The following is a 24,271-nucleotide window of genomic DNA, read 5'->3' on the forward strand; positions in this document are numbered from 1 at the left end:
TACTGATTTTTTCTTCTTCTTTATTCTGATATATTTTCTTTTATATGTTTAGTGTAATTTAGGGCTGCACGATTAATCGTTATAAAATCGCGATCTCGATTCACCCCTGTTCGCGATTTCATTTTTAAATGACTGATATTTTTTATTTTTTGGGGGGCACTTTCGGCTTTTATTTTGATAGGACAGCTGAATACATGAAAGGCAAGCAGTTAAAGAGTGTGCTAAGAAATCATTCTGTTTTTGATACTGTACTTAAATTGGCAATTGACAAACTCCATTTCTCTAGAGACTGAAGCTGTAGCTGCAGCATGTTGATTGACATGTTTTAATTACGTAAAGACATGTTCAAGGAGTTCAGATAGAGCCTGGATCAGGGCTATATTTAGTTCAATGTGTTATATGTCACTATTTTTGGTAGCCTACTGTACTTAAATGGCCAGTATGTACTTTATTTTCTTTATTCATTGAAGCCTCTATGTTTACAGGCTTGTGGTGATGCACAATGTGCTATAGGTGCCAAAATAAATCTATGTTTGGTACTGCCAATTTGTTTTGTTTTGTCATGGTTCCTGTGTGCAATAAATATTACACTTCGTGAGAAAGAAATTGTGGCAGAGAATCGTGATATCAATTCTAAGCAAAAAAAAAATCGTGATTCATATTTTTCCCCGAATTGTGCAGGCCTAGTGTAATTGTACCTTTTGTTTCTTAAAAAGGTACAATATGTAGGAAAAAAAAAAAAAACTATGTATAGACTAATAAAAAAGTAATCCCCTGTGGCCTGCATGTATTCCCTCTCTCTCTCCCCTTTCTCACCTAGCTGTCCTATCAAATAATCTTTAAAAAAAATGTAAAAAGTAATCCCTCTCAATTTCTTCTCATGACCCACTAGAAGTGTGTGGCGGTGTCGGTATGTGCAGACCCTGCCCCCTGCCTGTATTTTCTCTTTTCTTCTTATTTTGCTGTGTGCGGGAAATTCATTGGCATCAGCAAAGAGCCTTTGGGCCCCCCGTGGGTGCGTAAAAATCCAGCCAATCACAGCATGCAGGGTGTACAGCCCATTCTCATTCCCAATACCACCACTTTGTCACGACCCTTAGCGTCTGATACAGGCGCACAAGGCACCCAGAGGAGACCTCTGCTGTGTGCTGTCGGTCGGGTCTATTTAACCAATACATTCAGCAGCAGAATGAAGCTCTGCATTCACAAAGAATCCAACAATGCAGAACCTTGCTGTGGAGTTGTGGGTGTGTAACTGCTGTGAAACAATAAGAAAATAATGTTTTATTACACTGATTCACAGCTTTGTTCTCACTAAAGGCCCTCCCTCTCTTCATTCACTCTCTCTCTCTCTCATTCTCTCTCTCTCTCTTCCTTCTCTCTTTGGCTCATTGAGAAGGGAAGGAGGGGACAACTTTAAATGCTGAGTTTAAAAACAACAACCGACAAAAATAACTATATATATTATACCATTAATGCATGTGTTGGTCATGGTGCTTTACCTTGCATACCATTTTCTTTAACATGCATTTACTGAATTTTTATTATTTCTAGGATACCTACACTAATATAGTGAGCCAAACTTTGAAAGGCTTTGGTAACATACGTGCTTTAATATTTATTGGCCATTTCTTCAGACAGAGTGTAGCTATTCCTTGTGTTACTCGTTATAAACTAGTCTTTGATTGGAAATGTATTACACTAACCTGTTGTCTTTTTTCTATCTCCAGCTTCATCCGCATGCTCAGGCACCTCAAGGTGTCTTGAAAGGTCTGCCTTAGGGTTTTCTCCATCAGGAACTTATGGAAGGCTCCCACCACAATGCCACACAGAAACACCACTGCATTGGACAGCAGCTACAGAAACAGACACAGTAGCAGATGTTAGAGCTCAAATGGAAACACATGCATGTATCTGATCCCCTGTATGTCGCTGCTGGAGTGGGACTTGAGAAATTACTCATTTACTTTGTTAAGGCTTTACTTTAAAAAAAAAAAAAAAAACATTATGTCTCTGACCCTGGCCAAACATTATATTATGTCTAAGTGCTGGTCATTTTTTGGTTAAACCTAATGATAAAGACTATTTACACAAAAACAACTGAACTTCAGCTTCATTGGAGAGATAACATTGGCCTTAAAAATGACCCATATTGGCTTAAAGTCTTCAACACACAGCTGTAGACTGATACATTAGCATTTCAGAAACATTTTTGCATCATAATGGCATAGTTTTTATCCAACTGGTTTTACCTGGTAAGCGGTGGACTTGTCGTAAATGGGCTTATTGTCGTAAATGGTGAGGTACAGTGCGAGAACTATGATGTGGGACAGTGAAGAGATGAGGCTCAGCACCACAGCGTACCACATCTGGAATGGCAGCATGGTGTACACTGTGAAGATGATGAAGAGGAAGAAAGGCACCTGGAAACATAAAGGTTCAATTAATTCAAGAAGTCATCCGTTATGACAAAACCTGCCCTAACCCTTCAAGCACTTATTTTATCTTATATTCATCTGGTGCCTTAAAAGTGTGGTCACACGTCTCACGAAACTTGGAGAATACTTGAAAGATAAAAAGAGGTATAAATTGTTGTATGACTGTATTTTGGGATACGAGATATAAGGAATACCTACAGTATAACATTACTATAGACCTATTATCAGCAAATACAGTGCTGAATTATAGACTTACACATGAGAAATTGAAAATAATAGTAAATGTATTTAAAGGGGCTGTACTCATGTACTCGTTTACTGCTATACATTAATATAGCAGTAAACAACTATTTAATATGTAGCTACAGTGGCTGGGTTTGCTCAGTTGGTAGAGCAGGCGCACATACATAGATGTTTACTCCTCAACGCAGCGGCCGTGGGTTTGATTCCAATCTGCGGCCCTTTGCTGCATGTCATTCCCCCTCCTTATCCCCTTTCATGTCTTCATCGGTCCTATGAATAAAGGCATCAAATGCCCCCAAAAAATATCTTTAATATGTAGCAGGGAAGTAATTGGGCATCATGAGCAGAGCATGCATTCACACTCCCTCTGTGTGTGTTGTACTGTAATCTTGAGCTTTTAAGATTTCCAGTTTAGACCTAATCAAAAAAACTAATTATAAATAGTTCTGGAGCTTCTTCACCTCTGTGTAGACTGTAATTTGTCATGTAAGATTTTCATACCTGCAAGAATGCGTGGAAGGATCATATTATAAAAGTAACTTGCAACAAAAATATAACCTTAATTTGAATCTGGCTGGGAGGTAAAGTTACCTGGTCCCAAGGCAGGATGATGGGGCCGCTGAAGATGAAGGTGTGGCCCATGGTGAGGTGTGTGGCCCATACAATCAGGCCCAGGAGACGCCTCCATCGCTGTGAGAGCATCTCTGTACAAACCAGCACGAACACGGCTAGAAACACAAACAGGCTGCCGCTCACCACACTCACAAAGGCACAGTGTTTCTCTGCGCTCTGCTCAAGCAGCCAGGGAGAAGGAGAAAAATAAACGCACATTTTATAACAGTTAAATCATCAAAAAATGCAACAGCATTATTGATACTAAGCTCTTTTTTAACTCAGTGGTTTATTGCTGGTGTTTCTGACTGATTAAACCTGAGGTTTTAGACGAATATAAGATGCTCCTGAGAGCCATTGATATTCATCAGCATCAAGGCTTATGTAGGAGCTTTTCTTTAAAACCTGTCTCTGCATCATATCCTATTTGCTCCAGGCCACCATCTTCCTGATTGAGTTACTGTATAGTGAGAAGCAAGGACGAGGGAAAAAGATCATATTCATTTGAGCACACGTGTGTGCGTGGAAGTATGTGTATGTGTGTGTGTGTGTGTGTGTATGTGTGTGTGTGTGTGTGTGTGTTGTGATTGTATGCATGCATGAAAGCAACAACTATGTTTGTCTAAGCGTACACATGTGAGTCTCGGTGTAAGTGGGAGAGAAGAGTGTATGTGTGAGGGAGAGCACGAGAGAAAAAACAAGGGGTTAAAAGAGAGCTCAAGAGTGAGACAGAGGAAAAAAGTCAATGTTAATAGACTTCTGCTCAGAGAAGGCCATCTCTTCATTGTATGTAGAGCTTTCTGGTTACCATGGCAGCAATGGAAAAGGCCACATCTCAACTAAAGCACTTTCTACTCGCTATGTAGCTGTGAGTCTTGACAAAAACCTTTTTGTAGGCGGAAAAAGAACAATCATTCCATTTGAAGGAGCTAAAACCACGTAAACAGACATGTTCAACACATGGCACACCAACTAAATGTGCAAATGCTCCTGTTGTTCCTGTACGGTTTCTGCCAGTATCATATATTCCTGCAGTAATTTCACCAGGTGACAGCTTTAAACACTGTATTTATTACTAAACAGACAAGTGAAAAATAAGGTGTGTATTATATTATCTTACAATTAATAAGCACAGCAGTGAGGATGCCTACACCACCGGATCATCGCGATTTTAGGCAATTACAGACAACAAAAGGCAGGGGTCAAAGTCAGTGGGTGAAAAGGTGTGAAATGACTAAATAAGAACCATGTATGGAAGGCCAAGGACTTCTTATAATGGAACATGCACTTCACAAACATCCTCTTGGAACCATATAGACCCATTGTATTTGGATACAATTTTAAGAACCCAAACAACAGGCTGCTTAATACCATCTCTCCATCCAATCAGGGCCTAAGACTGATGCAACGAGTGGCACTTGGAACATCCGTAGTTTTCCTCTCAGCATTGCTCTTCATCCGATGCCGACTGGAGAGGAGTTATATAAGTTAACTGTGACTTTTTGACACCGGTAACCGCCCCCTAACAGGCACCCTGCCCCCTCCTTTGCATTCAACAACAGCGTTACACAAGCTCCATCCCAGCATTTTCTCTCAACTCTTCTGTACCCCTGGCAACTGTGTGTGCGGGAAGAAAGAGAAGAAGAAAGAGGAGAAAAGGAATAGGAGTGAGTGATGGTATGTCCAGGGATGGATGATGAGTAAGTGAATTTTGCATATTTAATGCTACAATTAACAATCTAAGAGTAATTCATTTTGTGTGTGTGTGTGTGTGTATAAAAGAGACAGGGATGGGGCCATTTCAAAGGACTGTGTAAGAGACGAGAGAAAGGAGTGTGCCAGAGTCAGCAGCAACACAATGGAGGGAAGGTTAAGATGTTTTTTTCCAACAGAGGAAAGTAATTTAATCTCCGGTGACAGAAGATTTCAGTTCACTATTTGAACCGCCGGACTGACTGACTGCTATGCTACCTCATGCCAAAATCAACCGCATGCCAAGTCAATGAATACCTGCCTTTTCCTGTCACAGTCAGAACCGCAATTACACTCTTTACACTTTGACAGCTACATTGTTTCACCACAATTGTACATCTTCTATGTCTTGGTTAATTTTCTTCTATTCAGTTTTCAAACAAACATAACAAAGATTTGGATTTTCTAGCGCAGCAGGGTAGTGCATATTTAGCAGGGAGATGGTGCTTCAGTAAATAGACCCTGTGTCAGCAGGCATATCTTCTGTTGAAGTATTTTTGAGTGCTACCAGCTCCAGGGCTACTGTTCTGTAGTTCACCCTGACCCCTGACCCTCTCTGTGGACAAAGTCAACACAATTTCCTGACGGAGAAGTATCATCAGCATTATCAAACATGCCCCCTGATGTTGTTTAATAAAGGCATTTCTAACATGCAGCCTTTTCTAATCTAGGGAAAGCAAGTGAAAAAAAATGCATCCTGTATTTTTGTGTCTATTTCAGCGATGCCCTCATCACATTCAAACAGTTACACAATCACTCACTCATTCACACTTCTGGGCAGCTACACTGGAAGTGAAGGGGAGTTCAATTGCTTTATTTAAGTAGTTTGAGGGAGAGAAAAGAGTTTTTATTATTAGTTTTATTTGTCACATTTTCACAGCTAACTTAGAGATTCAAACTGACCATCCAGTCCCATCATACTTCTCTAAACATTAGGCTACTGCTGCTGTCCTAATGTGCCACATTAGTCCCCCCACTATCCAACTAAATGAATCACCTGTCCACCATCAAAGCAATAGAAAAATGCTATAGGGCTGTAAATCAAAAAAAAAAAAAACTTTACTAAAATATTACTAATAGGGCTGTGTATTGGCAAGAATCTGGGTCACAATTCAATATATTGCAATATATTTCAATACTGTGCGTAAGGCGATAGATTGGGATTTTTTTAAAGTATCATTTTAGAAAAACTAATATTTAAAAAACGACATGATGTTCATAAAAGTCAAAGAACTTTACTACTTTACTTTAGGTAAACAATTCAGTACACAGAAAATCAAACTGCCAGTTTGGGATTGTGGTTCACAGGTTCTAAGTGAGCAAATGTTTATATGCTAAAGTAGGCCAAAGTTCAGCCATAGCTACGTTGTTAGCTTCTTGCAAAAAGTCAGGCACTGCTAAGCACTGTTAGGCAAGGACACTAGTGGTACATCTCAGCATAGCTATCTAGCAGTAGAGGGTTTAAACACAACATAAACGTGAACCACTGTCGTACGTGAATATTTTTGAACGTAAAAAACAAAAAACATATTGCCTTTTTGAAAATCTATACAGTATTGCAAAATAAAATATTGCAATACTCAAGTGTATCAATTTTTTCTTACACCCCTAATTACTAGTAACACCTTTCAATATAATGCAGCCCTGTACAACGCCATCAGTAACAATGACCTTAATGCTAAAACATATAGTTCAATTAACACCTCTATAGAAAGTGAAACCAAAGCTTATTGGTTCTGTTGCAGAAGTAAGAAAACCTTGTTCAAAATCCCATTGACACAAACTACCTCAACAGTAGGTTGTGTGGCTCGCTTCATATGTTAAGATAAGAACAGTATTATCCAATGTCGATTTATTCAATATTTATGGTTTTAGCAGTCTTTAACGAACACAGTTTTCCCATAAGTCCTAGACGTTCGCGGTCTTAACGTCATGGCTCATCAGAAGAGGCAAGTCTATGAGCGAGTCAAGGGGCTGCGGCTAGCTAAGATGGGTCTGTAATAACAGTAGGACAAAGAGGATGTTTTTAGACAGCAGGGATTATAACGAGAATGTTGAAAAAGTACAGCAAATAGTACAACATTGGTGAGTTGTATGGACCTGAATGAAACCAAGTTCCTGCCAAGTACCCGCATTGCTGCTCTTTGTAGTTTTTTTGTGTTGTTACAACCGTTGTTTAACTTTGTTTAAATCACAAAGGTTTCAATTCTAACATAAACTTCTGTAGTGGATGCAGCTTGGTCTTAGACTTGAGTATGAAGACCCAGGAGCATGCTTAATTTTTTCAGAAAGACAGATGAAAGAAATGCTGAAGATAGATTGCACTGAGTTTATAAAAGCTAGTGGAACAGAGGCTAGTTCAGCCCTGGCATTATAAGAGTAGACAGATGTATTTGATTGAATTAGACTATGCAGTTGTATCTAATCAAGTGGCCACTGAGTATAAAATTCACACAAAATAAGCTGTACATTGCTGTGACAAAAACTGTTCAGAAATAGATCTCTATTTTGACATGTCATAGTAGGAAGAACATCATAGGTGCATTGTAATTTAGACGAGGCAGTTCCAGGGTCCTAGTCTTGTGCACGATGGCTCACTAGAATGACTTACAGGTATACATCATGGATCAGAGGCCATCTAATGTTATTTGTTACACCTACATATGTCCTGCTATGACACATTAAGATTTCTGCTGTGAAAAAGGCCTATAGACCTCAGTTAGGTGACATTTGTACAACATACTCTGAAGAAGAAAACAGAAAATAGATTCCCTGCTTAATGTAACTATGTTCTGGGTTACACTGTAATCATCACCAGCGCTGGTGTTTATATGTCACATATTAGATATTCATTGCAGGGTTTCCCCCAGAAAAAAGTTGTTTAGCCTGGTGGCAAGTGTCATTTTTCCAATGAGGGCCCGGCTGGGACCAGTCACAGACTGATAGTCAATAGTTTCAACAAAATAATGGACGTAATAGCGAAATTGAGAACTTAAAAAAGCTATAAGACAGATTTCATAGAGCTCTACATTAAGTAAGCGCTAAAATAGGGATGCAACGATTATAGATTTTGTTGGTACGATTATAGTCTGAATAATAAGAATAATCACGGTTTCACGATTATCACGAATATTATGCATTTATTAATTTCACTACTACTGCATGAAATCACACACTCTAGTTTTTTTTTTTTTTTTTTTAGATAATTTTTTGGGGCTTTTCCCTTTATTAGAAAGTGGATAGATATGAAAGGGGGAGAGAGATGGGGAATGACATGCAGCAAAGGGCAGCAGGTCGGGTTCGAACCCTGCGCCGCTGCAAGACTCAGCCAACATGGGGCGAACGCTCTTACTGGGTGAGCTAGAGGCCGCCGTATAACACCTTAACAGTTTTGATAGTTTGAAGTTGGCAACATTAGTGCTGTCCTTTTGGGCTAGAAAACAGTACTGCTAGCTGATGTGTCTCAAAGTTGGAGGAGCTGCTAGACAAGACGCACCTGTCACAGGGAGATGCACAGCTTGTTGCCAAGGACGAAATGCGATGAAGAGATCTCTTTTCAGCCTTGTGTCCGTAAGGGGATGAAGAGGAGTAAGTAAGTATGTAACGTAAAGTGTTAATGTCAGTGACATGATTTAGCTGTTGCGAAATTTTGACTCATACAAATGTTACCGTCAGCTCACTCACCGTGAATGCAAACGTCGGCTCCTGACTCGTTAGCTGTTAACTGTAACATTATCGTTAACCATAAACAGGCTAACGTTAGCTTACTGGAAATGTCAACAAGCTTACAAACGCTTAACATTAACAAACAATAGTCGCAAGCAAGCTTACCAACTTGGGTTGAATTCCATGTTGCAGCTGTAGCTGTCGTGAGGTCAGGGGCTAGCTCTGCGTTTTCCTGTTTGCTTACATTGATATAATGTTAAAAAGTTGTAGCAGTAAATTATCCCACCGCAGGATGCTGTTGTACATCACTCTGACAGTCAATACTCTGCATTTCATGTGCGTGCATGCAAGCGTTTATGTTGTCAAGGAGGTTTAATAGGAACTGCAAACACTGCTACACATAACATGCAGCCAGTTAACACTCGGTGTAGAGGAGCCTTTACGATTAATTTACTGTGACGTTTTAAAGCGCGGTTAATAGTGAAATCGGTTAATCGCTGCATCCCTACGCTAAAAGATAACTGGAGATTTGCAAATATGACTATGTCTTAGTTTCCAACCGAGCCATCCTACTGTAACTGTAAAAACATTATGATAGGATGACAATAACAGGTCACACTGTACTGTTCTTGTAGTTTGTGGTTGTTGACGATAGGGAATGATATGTCTTTGTTGATGATAATTTTACCTACTGTAAGCTATACTGTGATCTGTTGTAGATTTATGTGCGTTTTATACATTATGTTTTTATGCTTTATGCCTGCTTCAACACAAATTGCCCTCTGGGACAAATAATAAATTGATTGATTGACTGAATTTTAAAAAAAACAATACAAAATAATTCCCAGTGGCTTAGGCCTGGTGTGGGGGGGGGCAACTTAGGCCTGGTGGGCCACCAGGCTTGCAATACACTGGGGGAAACCCTGCATTGTAAGTCAATGTATAAGTTACCAAAACAGTTACTGAACCATTTTAGCAATGATTAGGATGCAGCCTCTGATGTTTAGTCCTAAAGCACCACCTGAAGCCAATTGTGTTACTAGTTTCATAATCTACTAGCCATTGTACTGTGCATTAGAGCCAACCTGTATTCAACTCCACAATAAGAAGCATTGTGTTAACATCAGAGGCACCTGCCTTGTTCTAAGATGGAATTACACCAGTGAAGTTACTTGAATTCTGAATTTACTGTAACCAGGTAAGTCAGACTGGTTGGAAAAAGTGTATATTCGCAGTACCCAGGATTGTTCTTGAATTACTGCGTATTAAGGTTACATTTAAGTGACCGTGTGCAGACTGGATGCTTCCTCCCATTCCTTGCACCTTGTACTACAAGGGCACAACAATACTAAAATAGGAAAAGTGCATATCAAGGTCAGAAAAATCTGTCACTGCATAGCATTGCATGTGTCATTTTGAGCCCTCTACCTCAGTCAGTTATATTGAAGTGGTCATAGCAAAGTGGGAAATACCCTGATAAACTCTAGAAATATCGAATTTGCTCAATTTAAAAAGGTGCAATTAGTAATGTTTAATGTATCTTTGTAGAAAGTGACCATAATTTATGTGCAGGAGTTCAAAAGAACAACTGATCAATGCCAACCCCTCCACTGCCGCAATGACTGCTGATTAATGGGGTATTGTTTTACAAAATTCAGTCTGATTCACATGTTTTGATTTACAGTTAAATATGCTCTTTACACAGTAAAGGAAACATTCCATTAATTATGAAATACAGTGGCTCGTGGGCAAAAACACTATTAAAATAGAGGCACTCAAACATATGAATATGATCAATAACCTAAAATACTCTATGATATTGAACCATCTCCACGACTAATGGCAAATCTGCAAAATGAGCAACCTTTCTTTCAGTTTTTAAAAAAGCATAATATAGATGTCAAGACTCACCAGTCGAAGGGCAAAGAAGAGGATGAGGAGGATTCCACAGGAGAGCATGGAGAGGCCCAGCAGGAGCACCAGTGGCTGATACTGGCTGATGCAAGAGAATTTACGGTATAGCGCCTCATTTTTCAGCTCCTGGTTGTTCAACAGGTACTTCCCCTTGGCTGGCATGGCTCACACTTCTTACAGAGGCATATCAGGTGTTAACAAGGAGCCCCCGAGAGCAGGAGGGTGTCTCCACAACTTTTGTGTGTGTGTGTGTGTGTGTGTGTCAGAAGTTTGTTAACAAAAAGTCCACAGTTCTAGATCTGTTAGGGGCCCCTTGCTAGCTCATGACGCTCAGGTGAAACTTTTCCTTCGGCGTGGCATCTTGAATGTTGTTATTGCTTCTTGCACAGCTTCGTTGTAGCTCTCTTCCCTAGTCGTCCTCTCTGTCCCACTCTGTCTCTATCCCCTTCACCAGTCCTTTTGTATCTTCTATCCTCTGTCTGGTGTTGGCAGGCAGACCCGCTTCATCCTTTGCCAGCTACTGTGTTGCTCCCTTCAGTGGGTTTGAGTAATAAGCCTGGGGCTGGGAGACACAGAGGAGGAAGGGAGGAGAGTTTAAGAAAGGGGAGGAGAGGAATAAAGAGAAAGAGCAGGGGGAAAACAGGAGCTGGTGAGGGCAGCAACAAAGGTCATCGGTGATCCCACCGGGATGTAATGGAGCGGTGAGGTTGGCAGCTCCACTCCTTAGGAGGCACATGGAAGGAGGGGACAGGGAGAAAAAAAGACAAATATTTTACCAAAGGTTGGGTGGTACACTTTGAAATGAACAGAAAATATCTTATAACATTACAATATTTAAATGGACATTTACAACAGAAAATATTGCTAAATCTGATCTGAAGAGGAATGTGGCTATAACTTCTGAAAAAGGCATAATGCAATCAGGCACAACATGTGACTCACTTGGAATATTGTGAAAAGCGAGGAAAAAAAATACCCGGATCCCTCAATGAGCACATGCTTATTCATACCTGAACTCCGTAATTTTCACAACCCAGAAAGTCCCGTCTCCATTTTTTCTCCAGTTTGGCCAGAACATTTATAGAAAGCAGCCAAAATGATGAGCCAGACTGATAATGAGAGCAGTTGCTTAGTAGCCATTTACTAAACAATACCACGTCATCATGGAATGAACTTCTATACAGCCACAAACTACACAAACACTTAATTCTCCCACAGCTGAACTAACGAACTAGAAGATAGCTGCACAGCCAAGGTTACAGTAATACAAGGAGACAACAGGCACACAAACCAAAGAGAAGTGGACTTGTGACCTACTGTGTGTATATACAATCCATAACTATATTGAGGGATGAATAAATTGAAGGATGATCAATTTGGCAACAATCTCTGAGCATCTGTGGTGACACTAACGCATGCAATATGGACAATCTATCCTCGCTCTAAGATCAATATGTCTGCTGAGTGAGGGACCATGTTGTATGTACACTACCAAGTCTGAAAAAAGGTGCCAGAAAGGAAAACACACAATCTAGATACCTCTTTAAACAATTAGAGCTCTTTGGAGCTGTAAGAAGTCCTGATAATCACAACATATAGTCTGTAGACACCACAGTACGAGAGTAAAGGCAGGAGCAGTGGTGATAAGGTAAGGGCTGCATTATGTTGATAAATAAATCAGCCTGCAATTCCTCTGAAAATGCTAAGATTGTAAATTTATTTTATTATATTGCTCAAAAATTAGAGAGGGGTGAATTTGCATGCAGCTATCCAGCTCTCGCTAATAAGAGCTCCATATATATATATATATATATATTTTTTTTTTTTTTGGGAGAGAGGAGGAGACACAGGCTTGAAGCTCAATAGAAACAATGTGAACTTCGCACCACTGTCAATAGAAACCTCATTTCCTCCAGTTGCTAATATCACTGTCCTAGAGTGCAGTGTGTGTAAGGCACTGGTTCATGTTTGTCCCTCACATAGCAACTGTGAGTCGCAGTCTACAACAGATGCTACGTGCCATAAAAAGAGAAAAGCAGAGCAAAAAAAGGAGAAGACATACACACAGACAACTGTGCGTATGTCTTGCCCTTTGTGAGTGAAAAGTCAGCCGCAATGCTTCCATCTTGTAGTGATAAAAATGCATCGCCACAGTAAGCAGGGTCATGAGTTTACAACCCCTTTTGACTTTCTCTTTCACTGCTGCTGGACAGAACAGCATCTAGCTGGCTTTCCCCAGCCTCAGATAATACACCACCACCAGCGGTCTGAGGGCAGTAAAAGCAAGGCAAGGAGAGCAGGGAGGTAAAACAAAGCACATAGCGCTGGTGAGGGATCGCGTCCTCCTCGTGCATTAATAAGAACCAGTTGGCCTGTATGAAGGGAACCCTGAGAAGATGTTTACTGGCTGTTTACACTGGGGAAATCATTTACTCCACATACGTACCTACTAAATACGAAGTCTAGCCTAGATCTTAAACCTGGGAACGTATGCAGCGCTTATGTACATCAGTGTTAAAAAAATAAATGACATAACATTATTTATAATAAGTTTATTCACAGCTGCTACATTTAGTGTTTTGACCTCGACAACCCAACGGCATTTTACCGCAAACTTGCGACTAGTTAACTTTCTAAAGCAGGCGCAATCGCTTGTTTGACAACATTGTATTCAGAATATAAAATATTTTTATAGCACTTTTTAATGTGTGATTGTGTAAAGGTGTTCACGAGATACCAACCTTTTGTGAACTTGTGAATTTCGCCAGCCGTCTTCTCTCGTTTTGATGGAGACAGACGCTGTGTGCACGGAGGGGAGGGGCTGTGTGTGTGTGTGTGTGTGTGTGTGTGTGTGTGTGTGTGTGTGTGTGTGTGTGTGTGTGTGTGTGTGTGTGTGAGTGAGACGCAAGTGACAGAGGAGAGCAGGGAAAGGAAATGCAGCTGAACGAATACGCTGGGTGTTTTAAATAGCGTAAAAAAATTTTTTTATAACGAAACGCAATGTGCGGCGGCAGGCGTTGATAGTCTGTTTTTATGATCACATGTATGGGAATGTCCATTTCAAGTAAAATCATTAAACGAGGCAGTGGCAACACTTGAAAGCAAAACACAAGCAATACAATTGAGTTCTAGAAAAAAAAAGATAGTTATAGTTATGTTCAGGCACGCAAATCAGTTAAAACCACAACAGAGACAGTCCAGACAGTATATGCCTTAGACCAGTGGTTCCCAACCATTTTTCCTTGGCGCCCCCCCCTACTCATGTCTAAGAAAAGCTGAGCCCCCCCGAAACTGAAGTTGAGGAAACTCTCGAGATAGAGCCTTACCTTCTTTTTTGATACAGAGCAGTTATCAGCACTTTTACGTTTCTCCGCCATGTTTAATTCATAAAATAGTGATGCCGTGGCAGCAGGAAAAACGAGGATGATAGCAGCTAGCAGCTAACAGCTAGCAGCTAGCAGCTGACCTGATGACAGCAAGGGTCCCAGGTTAAGAGGTCCCGGAGGTTTGGCCTACTAAGTAGCCTGCCTCCAATTTTAAGTGAGAACAAAAATATATAGTTTTTATACAGACTTTTGTATACATTATATATTCTAGTGTATTATCATAATTTGTTTAAGATGTGCAAATATTTTTTTTTACCTCAACCTCAAACCAGATAAAGACTTGTGAATCCCCTGTGATCTTTTCCGCCTCCCTGAGGGGTGCCCGGACCCCAGGTTGGGAACCACTGCCTTAGACCGAACAAGTAAGCTGTCATCATACTCACAGTAGACCTTCAAGGGAACTACTATTCAATGGACCACCACAGGATGGCACTTCTCCTTTCTATCTGCTAATCTAACTTAGAAGAAACTATACAAAGAAGAAGAAAAGGAACCATCAGCAGTTTCTTTTTAGTGTGATGGCTCTCATATAGGTGTCTAGCACACTGATCAACCAGTAAGTAGTCTGGATCAACGGCAGTATATTTTCAGGATAATTGCCTCACATCCGGCGCTGTTGCCTTCCGCTCTCTGGGCCAGATGTACGTACATTTGCGAATGTAGCGTTATCAGCGCCATGGCCATGCTTTTACACGCACGTTGCAAAGTTGTCTGGAGCTTAGTGCCGCCCAAGACAATTGTGATTGGTTTAAAGAAATGCACACAACCCAGAGCTTTTTTCCCCTCTTTTCCTGAAATGTATGTGTGGAGGAGCCAGACCTTACTGTGGAGATAGGTCTGGCAATGCGAGACTAACCAGTTAGTGACAAGACTGAACATGACCAGGAAACAAGGTGTGCAATCGTGGACCAAAGCCAATATGCCTCTAAGCTACCGGCTCCATTTTTCCTCAATGACTGAATACAACAAGGAAAGAAAGTTAAAAGGGAAAGAAATGCTTTTTAACTCGACTATCCAGGTCAGATGACCCAGGGACTTCAGCATTTAAAGGGTTTGTCTCGTCTTTAGACAGCAATTTGGCACTGCAAGAACTCTCATTTACCAGATGTGAACGCTCCTGGCCTTGAACAGGCTTTTTATGCTCCGACTCTATAGTTACCATGGCAAAAAAGCAGCACCATCAAACCTGTGGTTGTGCCGTAGCACTGAGCTGGGAGAACAGACAGGGATGTATGCTTCAATAGAGCTGAGTCTCTCAGCAAGCTTGGATGAATAGATGAAACTGTGCTGCACTGAGTGCCAGGTCTTTTACAATGAAAGCTTGGCAATTGAGGGAATCACATAGCAGGCTTGTAAACTAGCGTCACTGAATCCTGGAACAGCAGCCATTCAAAACTAACTAACGTCACTGTGTGCTTGCTGCTGAGATGCAGGAAGGGGCAGACCCTCGTGTCAAAGAAAAGAGGAGGTGAAGTGTAACAGAGACTGGGAGCGGCTTGTGTCTGTGTGACAGCTTCAGAAAAAACAACAGCGTGACAATGACTATGTTTACATGCATTCCAATATTCCACTATTATTCCGAATATGACAATATCCCAAAATTTGATACAGGTCATGTAAACATATTCCGGTTAGATATTCAGAATAAGGCCCTTTTCCGAATATAACATTTTCTGATTAAGATATGAGGGATATTCCGGTATTATTCAGGTTTTAGAGGCATTCTTTGGACATTCAGAATTAGAGATGCACAGATTTCAACTTTCTAGGCTGATTCCGATTTCCGATTTTTCATTGAGTTTGAACTGCCGATACCGATTTTAGCCGATTCCGATTTCATATTTTCTAACCACTTTCCAGCACACACAAATATTTATTTTCTATCTTTTCTTTAATAAAAAAGTTTTGAATAGATAATCGCTCACTATAAAACAGAACTATATAAATGACTCCTGGTGTGGGACATTCACACACATCTAAAGTGCAATGTTAGAACCATTTCCTTCTTCTCACATCCAAAATCACACTAAAATATATATATAAATAACAAATAATAAAATAAATATGGTCTTGCAGTATAAAGATAGTTCTGAAAACACACACGCAGGCCTGTTTGAACGTCAACAGTAACGTTACCTGAAAACATAAATGTCACACAGATGATTTAACGTCACCGCTCATTTTACACACAGTTTAGCAACAAAAATAAACGCTGAGGGAAGATTAGGCTAGGCTACTACGTTTTAATGTTGGTTTGGAGCGGTATCCATCCCCACTAACCTAGAAAACGTTTTAAACACTAACGTTAATACAGCGTGTCGGAGGAATACAGGGTCTCTCTTTTTTTTGCAGCGGGGGGGCAGAGGGACCGCAGCGTTCGCTAACGTTAGCTTCTTGTCTCATCTGAGGTCTGATAAACAGTAAATTCACCAAAGTCAGTGTGCCCAACGCTATTTTCCAATAAACTGTAGCTGTCAAATTTCACAGGACCCACGTGAGTGCGGTTTTCATGTTCCCATTGTTCAGCCTCAGAGGGGAGAGAGAGAGAGCTGCTGACCGTGATCTGCAGAGCAGATTACTCTGCAGAGCCGTAATTACGACTTTATGATATTTCATAAACAGCTGATGGAGCGGAGGTGCACTGATGTTGCGCGATGTTAATCATGCGCCGCCCGAGTGAATTTGACCGGCATAAAATCGGCATATGTCAGACTGATCGGCAGGTCGCCGGTCATGGCCTGTCACGTGAAAATCGGCCAATTCCGGTCACCGGCCAGTCAATCGGTGCATCTCTATTCAGAATATGCGTCTCAATCTGGGTTTTTACCGCAGTTTACGGCCTCTTGCCTGTTTACGGCTTATGGTCAGCTCTGTGCGTTGCTATGGTTGCTGTACACAAACAAACCAGCCAACAGTTTGCAAGGCTCCAGACCCGATAAGAAGGAGAATCCCAGCTACTTGTAAACATTATCAAAGACTTGGATATCAACAGGTTTTTGCATATGCGCACACATCGCTAAGCCGACCTTTTTAAGAAGCTGGTTGAAGGAATGAAAGACAGATGCTGTGTTCGCACGGTCCAACAAGTCCGCCGCCGCTGGTAAACTTTGAAAAAAATCGTATTTTGCACGGCTACATGTAAACGAGAATATTAGTGGAATATTCACTTTCATTGGCAATGTAAACAGCTTAGTCAGAATATCGTCTTTTTCGGAATAAGGGCAAACATTTTAATATTATGTAAACGTAGTCAATGATAAGAGTGGAAATTTGGGTGAGATTTCATTAAATATACTGGTGGTGACCAATAAATTACAGCAAGTTCCTTTTCTTCATATTTTCGTATTTTTCTTTGAGTTCTTTTTTGTGTTTTTATTATGTTGTCTTTGTTTATACTAAGCAATCATTTCTGTGGTGGGATTGCAGCACACACTGCAACAATCTGGTTTAAGTACTGGTTTTAGATTGAGTCACCATTTTGTTGAAATACTCACCAATACCCTGTTTACTAGGAGTAATTAAGGCTTAAGCCAATATTTGTGGATACTCTCTCTATTCATAATTAGCATAGTGGTCCAACAATGACATGACAATATGAAATGTGTACTGCAACTGCACATGGGCACTGTTGATTTTTATGCATGAAGAGTCTGCTTTACATGGGACCTTTTGATCACAATGGCTATTTACACTATATTCATCTGTGGTAGCCCTGGTGTGTTCACAAGCAGTCTGTTGAGCAGCAGAGTGACATGTTTAGCCTCCCAGGAAACAAAGCAGGAGTAGGTATCTGCTGGGCACCTTAAAAAACACCAGGCAATGCCAGATGCCGAACAGGAAGCAAGGCCATTGGAGGAGATCTGTCAAGCAGCTAGATATATGGCCATCCCAAAGTATTTGGATGGTAAGACATTTTGTATTGTTTTGGCTCCATTTACTTTAACATATTAGATTTCAAATGAAACACTGACTATGGGGTTAAAGTGCTGACTTTCTGCATGAAATGTCATAATGACATTATTTATCATAAATGAATTTGAATTTTCCTCCCCCGTGAGCCTGATTAAAGGCCAGACGATTTTTTATTTTAAGAAAGTGTGAGAGAGTTTCTCATTTGAGACATTTACTCTGAAAACGTTGTGGTATAATGCTGCCTGCAACGGTCAGTCTATGTTCTTTATGCCAAGTATTGACATGGGTAATAAACCAATCTTATCTAAACATCTGGTCAGATTTCCACCAAACCTACTCCCAATTCAAAGCCTTTTCATGGAGAGCAAACAGCCAGGTCTCTTGCCGAAGCAAATCACTCGGTTTTTATGGCCGTCTTTGTGTTGGCATTCAACAAGCTTGGACAAAACGGGGACAAAGAGTGACCTCTGTAAAAGAAAACAGCGAACCACATTTCTCAGCCCATGCTCCACAGACCTGGGGTTAAAGCATTCAAATAAAACAAACCACTGAAATATGCCTTTTGGTGTCTTAATAATTTTTTCATATGTTCGACATGCATACCGAACGAGAATTCACACCCACTTATTTGAGACAGGTTAATATCTGGTTGTCACCATTAACAAAGACTCCATTCTGCAGTGTACTTTCATACTTTCTTCTTTCATACTTCCTACACTTCTATGCAAAACCATAGAAGACACAGACTTACATCGAGTAAAGTTCATTTCATTTTCAGTACTCTATGTATGTGCCATCTCGCTCACCCACATGTGGGTTCTTTTGTTGGGTCTCTCTTTGTCCGTATACTTATTTGGTCAGTTAAATGTCTGTTCTGTCATATTAGCATATTAGATTACCATCCTAGGAAATGTCCAACACATCATTCAAACCAGTTTATGCCCCAGGATCTTACACCCTTCTCCCCTAAGTCAGTGCGCAATTAGTCATCAGCACCAATTTATTTACAACTTTTGGGACTTTTATCATGCATTTCAAATAGTTGGAACTGATATGTTTAACGAAGATATTATTTGGCAGTTTATACAGATTGAGAAACTACTAGATGTGGCCTTTCAGTTGATTCACTAACCCCCAACTCCACTAAGTTTCACAGTGTTGCAGAGGTTAAGATGTTATAGAGGGTGCCAACACTCTTTTGGGTTAGTGTATTTTAGACAAATCTTTCTTCAGCAGAGTAAATTCTTTATTTTTAACAATGTTATATTTGCCTTGTTGATTTACTGATCATTTGGAGGGGAGCTGTTCTTGTAAGCAAGACAAATGAGTGCATGAAAAAAAAGTGTTTTAAAATGAATTAGTCTGAAAAGGTGTGGGCTGCCTTGGAAAATGGTTGTTGTTGTCGTTACGATGACTGAAGCACATCCCAACTTTAAACATTCTTTGAAACATTTGGCATATTTTATAGGCAACACTCGACTCGTCAAAAGATGGACATTGGATGAATTTCAGTAAAACGCCATTATGACTGCATATTATATTACAAATATTAATACTTGCCATGATATAATCAGTGGTGCATGGGACATATCCTATCCCGATCAGAATTGGGTCTTGACTGTACACAAAGCCTTTCAATAAACAGATGACTGATGTATGTACTGCAATGCACGGGGCAGATTAGATTAGGCCTTCTGTCCTTTCCCATCTCCCCTCTTCTCCTCCCAGTACTGTCTACTGGTATTGAATTAGCCACATTCACCAGAAGGAGCTGCTGAAACCTAACAATATTAGCAGGATGCTATCTCAATACAGATTTAAGCTTCAAATGCCACTGCTTATAAATAAATACAGGAAGTGCAAGCAAGAGCACCACATGCTCGGAAGCTGGCCATTACTGCTCAAGTGTTTCACATTTACTTCCACAAACTAGAGCCGATTTGCACCAGCACAAGTGAAACCATCAATTTTGTTGCTTGACAAAAACTGCAGTCCAGAGAGGGGTTTATTGATTTAAAGATACATAGAATTTAGGTCTAAACATATCAGCCAAGGGGCAAATCCAATATTGAAATAGCATTCATTGAATTAGTCTACGCCATTTCCTTCTCATGTGCCGTTTGGGTTTGAAAACACCTGCACACTCACAAAGGAAAATTGTTATCCATCATCAGTCACTTGAGTCATCCCTAGCATAATGTCAGCACAGTCATACAAAATTAGATGAGGCTCAGAAGAGGTTTGTCTTATTCAATGAAACCAGTTACGGTCCAAAAAAAACATGATTCAACATTATTTGGAAGGAAGAGGCCTCACAAAGTAGTAAACAACTTCAAAGTGAATTATCTCTGACAGATACAACCCTAGCTAGTAAAAACGATTTTATTGCAGCGACTATTATGTTGAAGTCAGTAGATGTCCTCTTTAAAGAGCGGCGGACCGAACTTATTGTACATCTCTGAACCTTTGACTCGCTGTTGTGTGTTGTTTCGGACAAACAATAAAACATTTAACCTTGACAGAATTGTTTTTCTTTTTATTATGATCGTAGCTTTTTTCCCAGCTACGTACGTTCCACAGTATTTTTGTTTAACAATTAGTGTAAAACAAATATAATGTACAATTATACCCACTAAAACATGGGCTTCATGGAATAATTCTTTTTTCTCTTTTAGTTAATTTTTTTTTCTCCAAAAGACATCAGTTGGAAACTAAATTTGAGAAGAAAAACTGGGTGGAAAGAATGTGATACAATGAGAGAGTCCATTGTTTCCAGTTGGTGAAGCCAGCCACATCCCCATTTCAGGTTTCATAACTGGACTCGCTCCATCCTGTAACAGTGGAGCACTAGGGCCCCTCTGTATGCCCAGCCCCTTCCATCAACCACCACAACCAATAAGAAAACCATAATTATCCCTGAGTAAGCCAGCTTACTACCGGCACTGCCATTCAAAAAGAAACCTCAACATCTGCAAGCAGAGCACTGTTTACACTCCTAAACAAAACTGCTGCAATGGGTGGCAGTTTCAGATCAGCCAGATGATGGTAATTTTCCAGACTACCATAAAGCCCAGCTCCTGGCAGAGCCATCTGGTGCATGTTTTCTAAAATCTACTGTCATAAGTAGTGTTATTTTACACTGTACGTGCACCCATATAACTGCACTGTTTGAGCTTCACTGTCAAACATAATTTTATTAAGAGGATGAAATTCCTTTAAACACCAGAAGCTAATATGTGGAATATCAATAATTTTTACACTACAATGTATAAATACATGGGTTTACACACTAGCCTACAGCGCTTATGAGAGAGGCCCTTTGATGCTAGAGAAGCAAGGATTAAGTTTTCCCCACGTGCAATTGCCAGGAATTAGAGGGAAACATATTCCATGATGGTCGTCCTCATTAAGTACATTCTTTGTTATCTTTGGGAAGCACCGACAATGGAGGCCCCACCAGGAATGGGCAACACTGCAAGCTGTAGGAAAATCCCTGTAGTGCTGTAATAGCTTGACCTGCAAACCAATTCTTCTGTGTGTGTGTGTGTGTGTGTGTGTGTGTGTGTGTGTGTGTGTGTGTGTGTGTGTGTTTGCTTGCGACACACCATATCACCACCACACCCTTTTTCTGTCAGCTTTGATGAGTGACCTGCAACCCTATAACGAAAACACACGAATGAGATGTCTCCTCTATTTCTGTGATTGGGACTAGTTCTCGTGGGGGAATAAGGTACTGAAATAAAAAAAAAATTGGACATACAAATTTCACTGTGAACTCACTAAGGCTAGTAGATGGATCTTTAATAGTAAAGTTTTACTCAGGAGTTTAACTGATTTTTTTTTTTTAAGATATCTTTTAGGGCTTTTTCCTTTATTAGAACAGCTGAAGGCCCCAGCGTGTAGATAGACAGACAGATAGATGGATAGATAGAAGGACTTAATTAATCCCAAACTGGGAATTTACTGTATAATCGTAGCCAATTTACTCATAGTAAACATATGGAGTAAGTTGACTAATCATACAGTAACATGATTTTAAGTGCAGTGGAACTTTGAATTTTCTGACTTAAATCTCTTTCCAAACCATTGTGTGTATACACAATGTCTATAGATACAGTATATTTTAGATTCTCAACATTAGGTCATAAATGTTTGTACAACAGGGTGAGGTCTTGTTCCACATCAAATGTAAATTAAGGTTAACAGGGCCTTGACAGCAGTGATCTACACTCCACATTGACAATGGAATTACATAATATCTATTACACAATACAATAGGACAAATGGGAGGTTGGGTGTGTGTGGGTGTGTGTGTGTGTGTGTGTGTGTGTGTGTGTGTGTGTGTACTGTATAGTTTTTTTTTTTCATGGCATACTCCAGACTATGATGGCAATGTACTGTATGTCTTATGTCTAGAAACCATTTAATCAAAAGAAATTTGGCATGTGTAATGTAACCTAAATTATATTCCGTCCGCTGCTTATGTCAACTGACTACTCAAGGTATAATCAGCCCATAGGTAATATAAATGGACTCTGTCTGTATTGCCAAGATGTGCTTCAAATTAAAAGTTGACTCAAACATTAACAACACAAAAAGTGACTTTACTTTCTTTTTTTCTTTCATTCTTTTGTCTCGATGAAGATATCCCTATATAAATCAGTGTTTCAAAATGTCTGTCTCTGTTAATCAACGGAGGAATCCTGATAACATTCCTACAGTCTTACCGTATAGAAATTATACCACAGTATGTTTATAGGTTCATGATACAATTCTGCATTACTTCAAGGTGGCCAAAAATACGGTACTACTTACTTAAGAAGTAGTGTATATAGTACTGTGGACCACAGTTTGTGGTCCATAGCAGGATACAGATAAGACCACCAAATCCCACAGCTTTTACTGGAACACAAAACAGCAATTATTATACTGGCTGATTTGATGTTCCAATACAGTGGTGCATTAGTACGACATTAGACTAAAGCTTTTAGATTGAGGGGATTAACCCCTGGCCAATCACTAGCAGACTGATACATAATGTCCTCAGCAATATTTCATTCTTGTTTATTTAGTACAATATATGTACGGAAGCATATAACTGTAGGAAAGGGTAGGAGCCACAGCCATGGTGCATGTACAGAAGGTTCAGTGTCTTGCTAAAGTGTGTAACTTTTTTCCACGCCGTCTTATTTTCTTTACTCCAGCTGTCGCAGACATTCGCAAAGCTCCAAATGTGATGGCTTACCGGGGTAACATCCTAGTAGACAAGAGCACTCTTACAAACTGCTTTCAACATTGTACAGCAATTGTTCATGCAATGCTTGTGGGTGGGAAGCCAGGAAGGATGCACTAGCACACGGTTAGTCAAAGCATCTGTGTACAGAGGGGGGGTGGGGGGGGAGAGATCTAGTGGGAGTAGTCCGAACTTCTGCACAAGTAACTGGTTTAATCCACATAAAACAAAACTTTCATTTGAATCTGGGAAAATGGCAAAAATGATATTTGCAACAGTATTAATGCCCTTGCTTGACTATAATAATGGTAATCTGCATTGTATAGTGTAAACAGTGCTGTTGGCTATGGTACTCTGAGCTTAGAGAATACATTTTAAGCCCGGATCCATTATTAGTCTTCTTTGTCCATGCATAGACATACAGGAGGTGGGCACATCAACATCGGCACCCAAAAAATCCAATAGAACAGCCCTGCAATTGCATTAATATTGTAAGGGGTCCAAGAGCTCCGAGGTGTCCAAAAAACAGAAACTTGATGCATACCAAAAATGCTACCAATGTGTTTCAACACAAACATATTACAGTTTAAAGATTATTGTTTGGGGCTTTTCCCTTTATTCGATAGTGACAGTGAGAAAGGAAAGGGGGAGAGAAAGAGAAGGGGTGACACGCAGCAAAGGGCCGCAGGTCGGATTCGAAACCGGGCCGCTGCAAAGGACTCAGCCTACGTGGTATTACAGTTTAAAAGATATGATAATGATAATGTAGTGGATTCATTTGGCTTCAAGTATCTACTTCTTTAGTGCAGACTCTGGGTGACATCGGGTGTGCAGGCAGGGAGGAGTCGGGTTGTCTGCCTGGCTCTGGCTCAAACATAGAGGACCAGTGAGTGTTGTCAGACACAACCTGTCCACACACCCTCACGCACACTTACATACACTACAGCATCCAGCCAGAGCCAAACAACACGGTTCAGGCACAGGTCTTGGTGGAAGCCAGCAGTGCTATTACAAGAGGGGTGAGGTGACAAGACGTGTGACAATCTCCCATTCCTCAAAAAACTACTGATAAGTTGACCTGGAGCCAAGCACTTTAACCCTAAGTGCCCCAGCGG

The 24,271-nt window shown here is 40.3% G+C and overlaps 1 protein-coding gene across 4 annotated transcripts in view; it reads right to left on the reverse strand.

Annotated features, from left to right (window-relative positions):
• adcy7 (adenylate cyclase 7) overlaps window positions 1-24,271 on the reverse strand; it is a 71,728-nt gene that overhangs the window by 29,006 nt on the left and 18,451 nt on the right. For 2 of the 4 annotated variants that reach the window (XM_039795527.1, XM_039795525.1), the window contains exons 2-5: window positions 10,623-11,347; window positions 3,273-3,470; window positions 2,253-2,423; window positions 1,707-1,856 (exon numbers count right to left, since the gene is read on the reverse strand). In XM_039795527.1, the coding sequence (XP_039651461.1) occupies window positions 1,707-1,856; window positions 2,253-2,423; window positions 3,273-3,470; window positions 10,623-10,787 (684 nt within the window). In that variant the 5' untranslated portion in view covers window positions 10,788-11,347. Of the gene's footprint in view, window positions 1-1,706; window positions 1,857-2,252; window positions 2,424-3,272; window positions 3,471-8,541; window positions 8,783-10,622; window positions 11,348-24,271 lie in introns of those variants that run through there. The other 2 variants (XM_039795526.1, XM_039795529.1) reach the window with 2 other exon arrangements.

The sequence above is a fragment of the Perca fluviatilis genome, chromosome 3, assembly GCF_010015445.1.
Source record: "Perca fluviatilis chromosome 3, GENO_Pfluv_1.0, whole genome shotgun sequence".
NCBI lineage: Eukaryota > Metazoa > Chordata > Actinopteri > Perciformes > Percidae > Perca > Perca fluviatilis.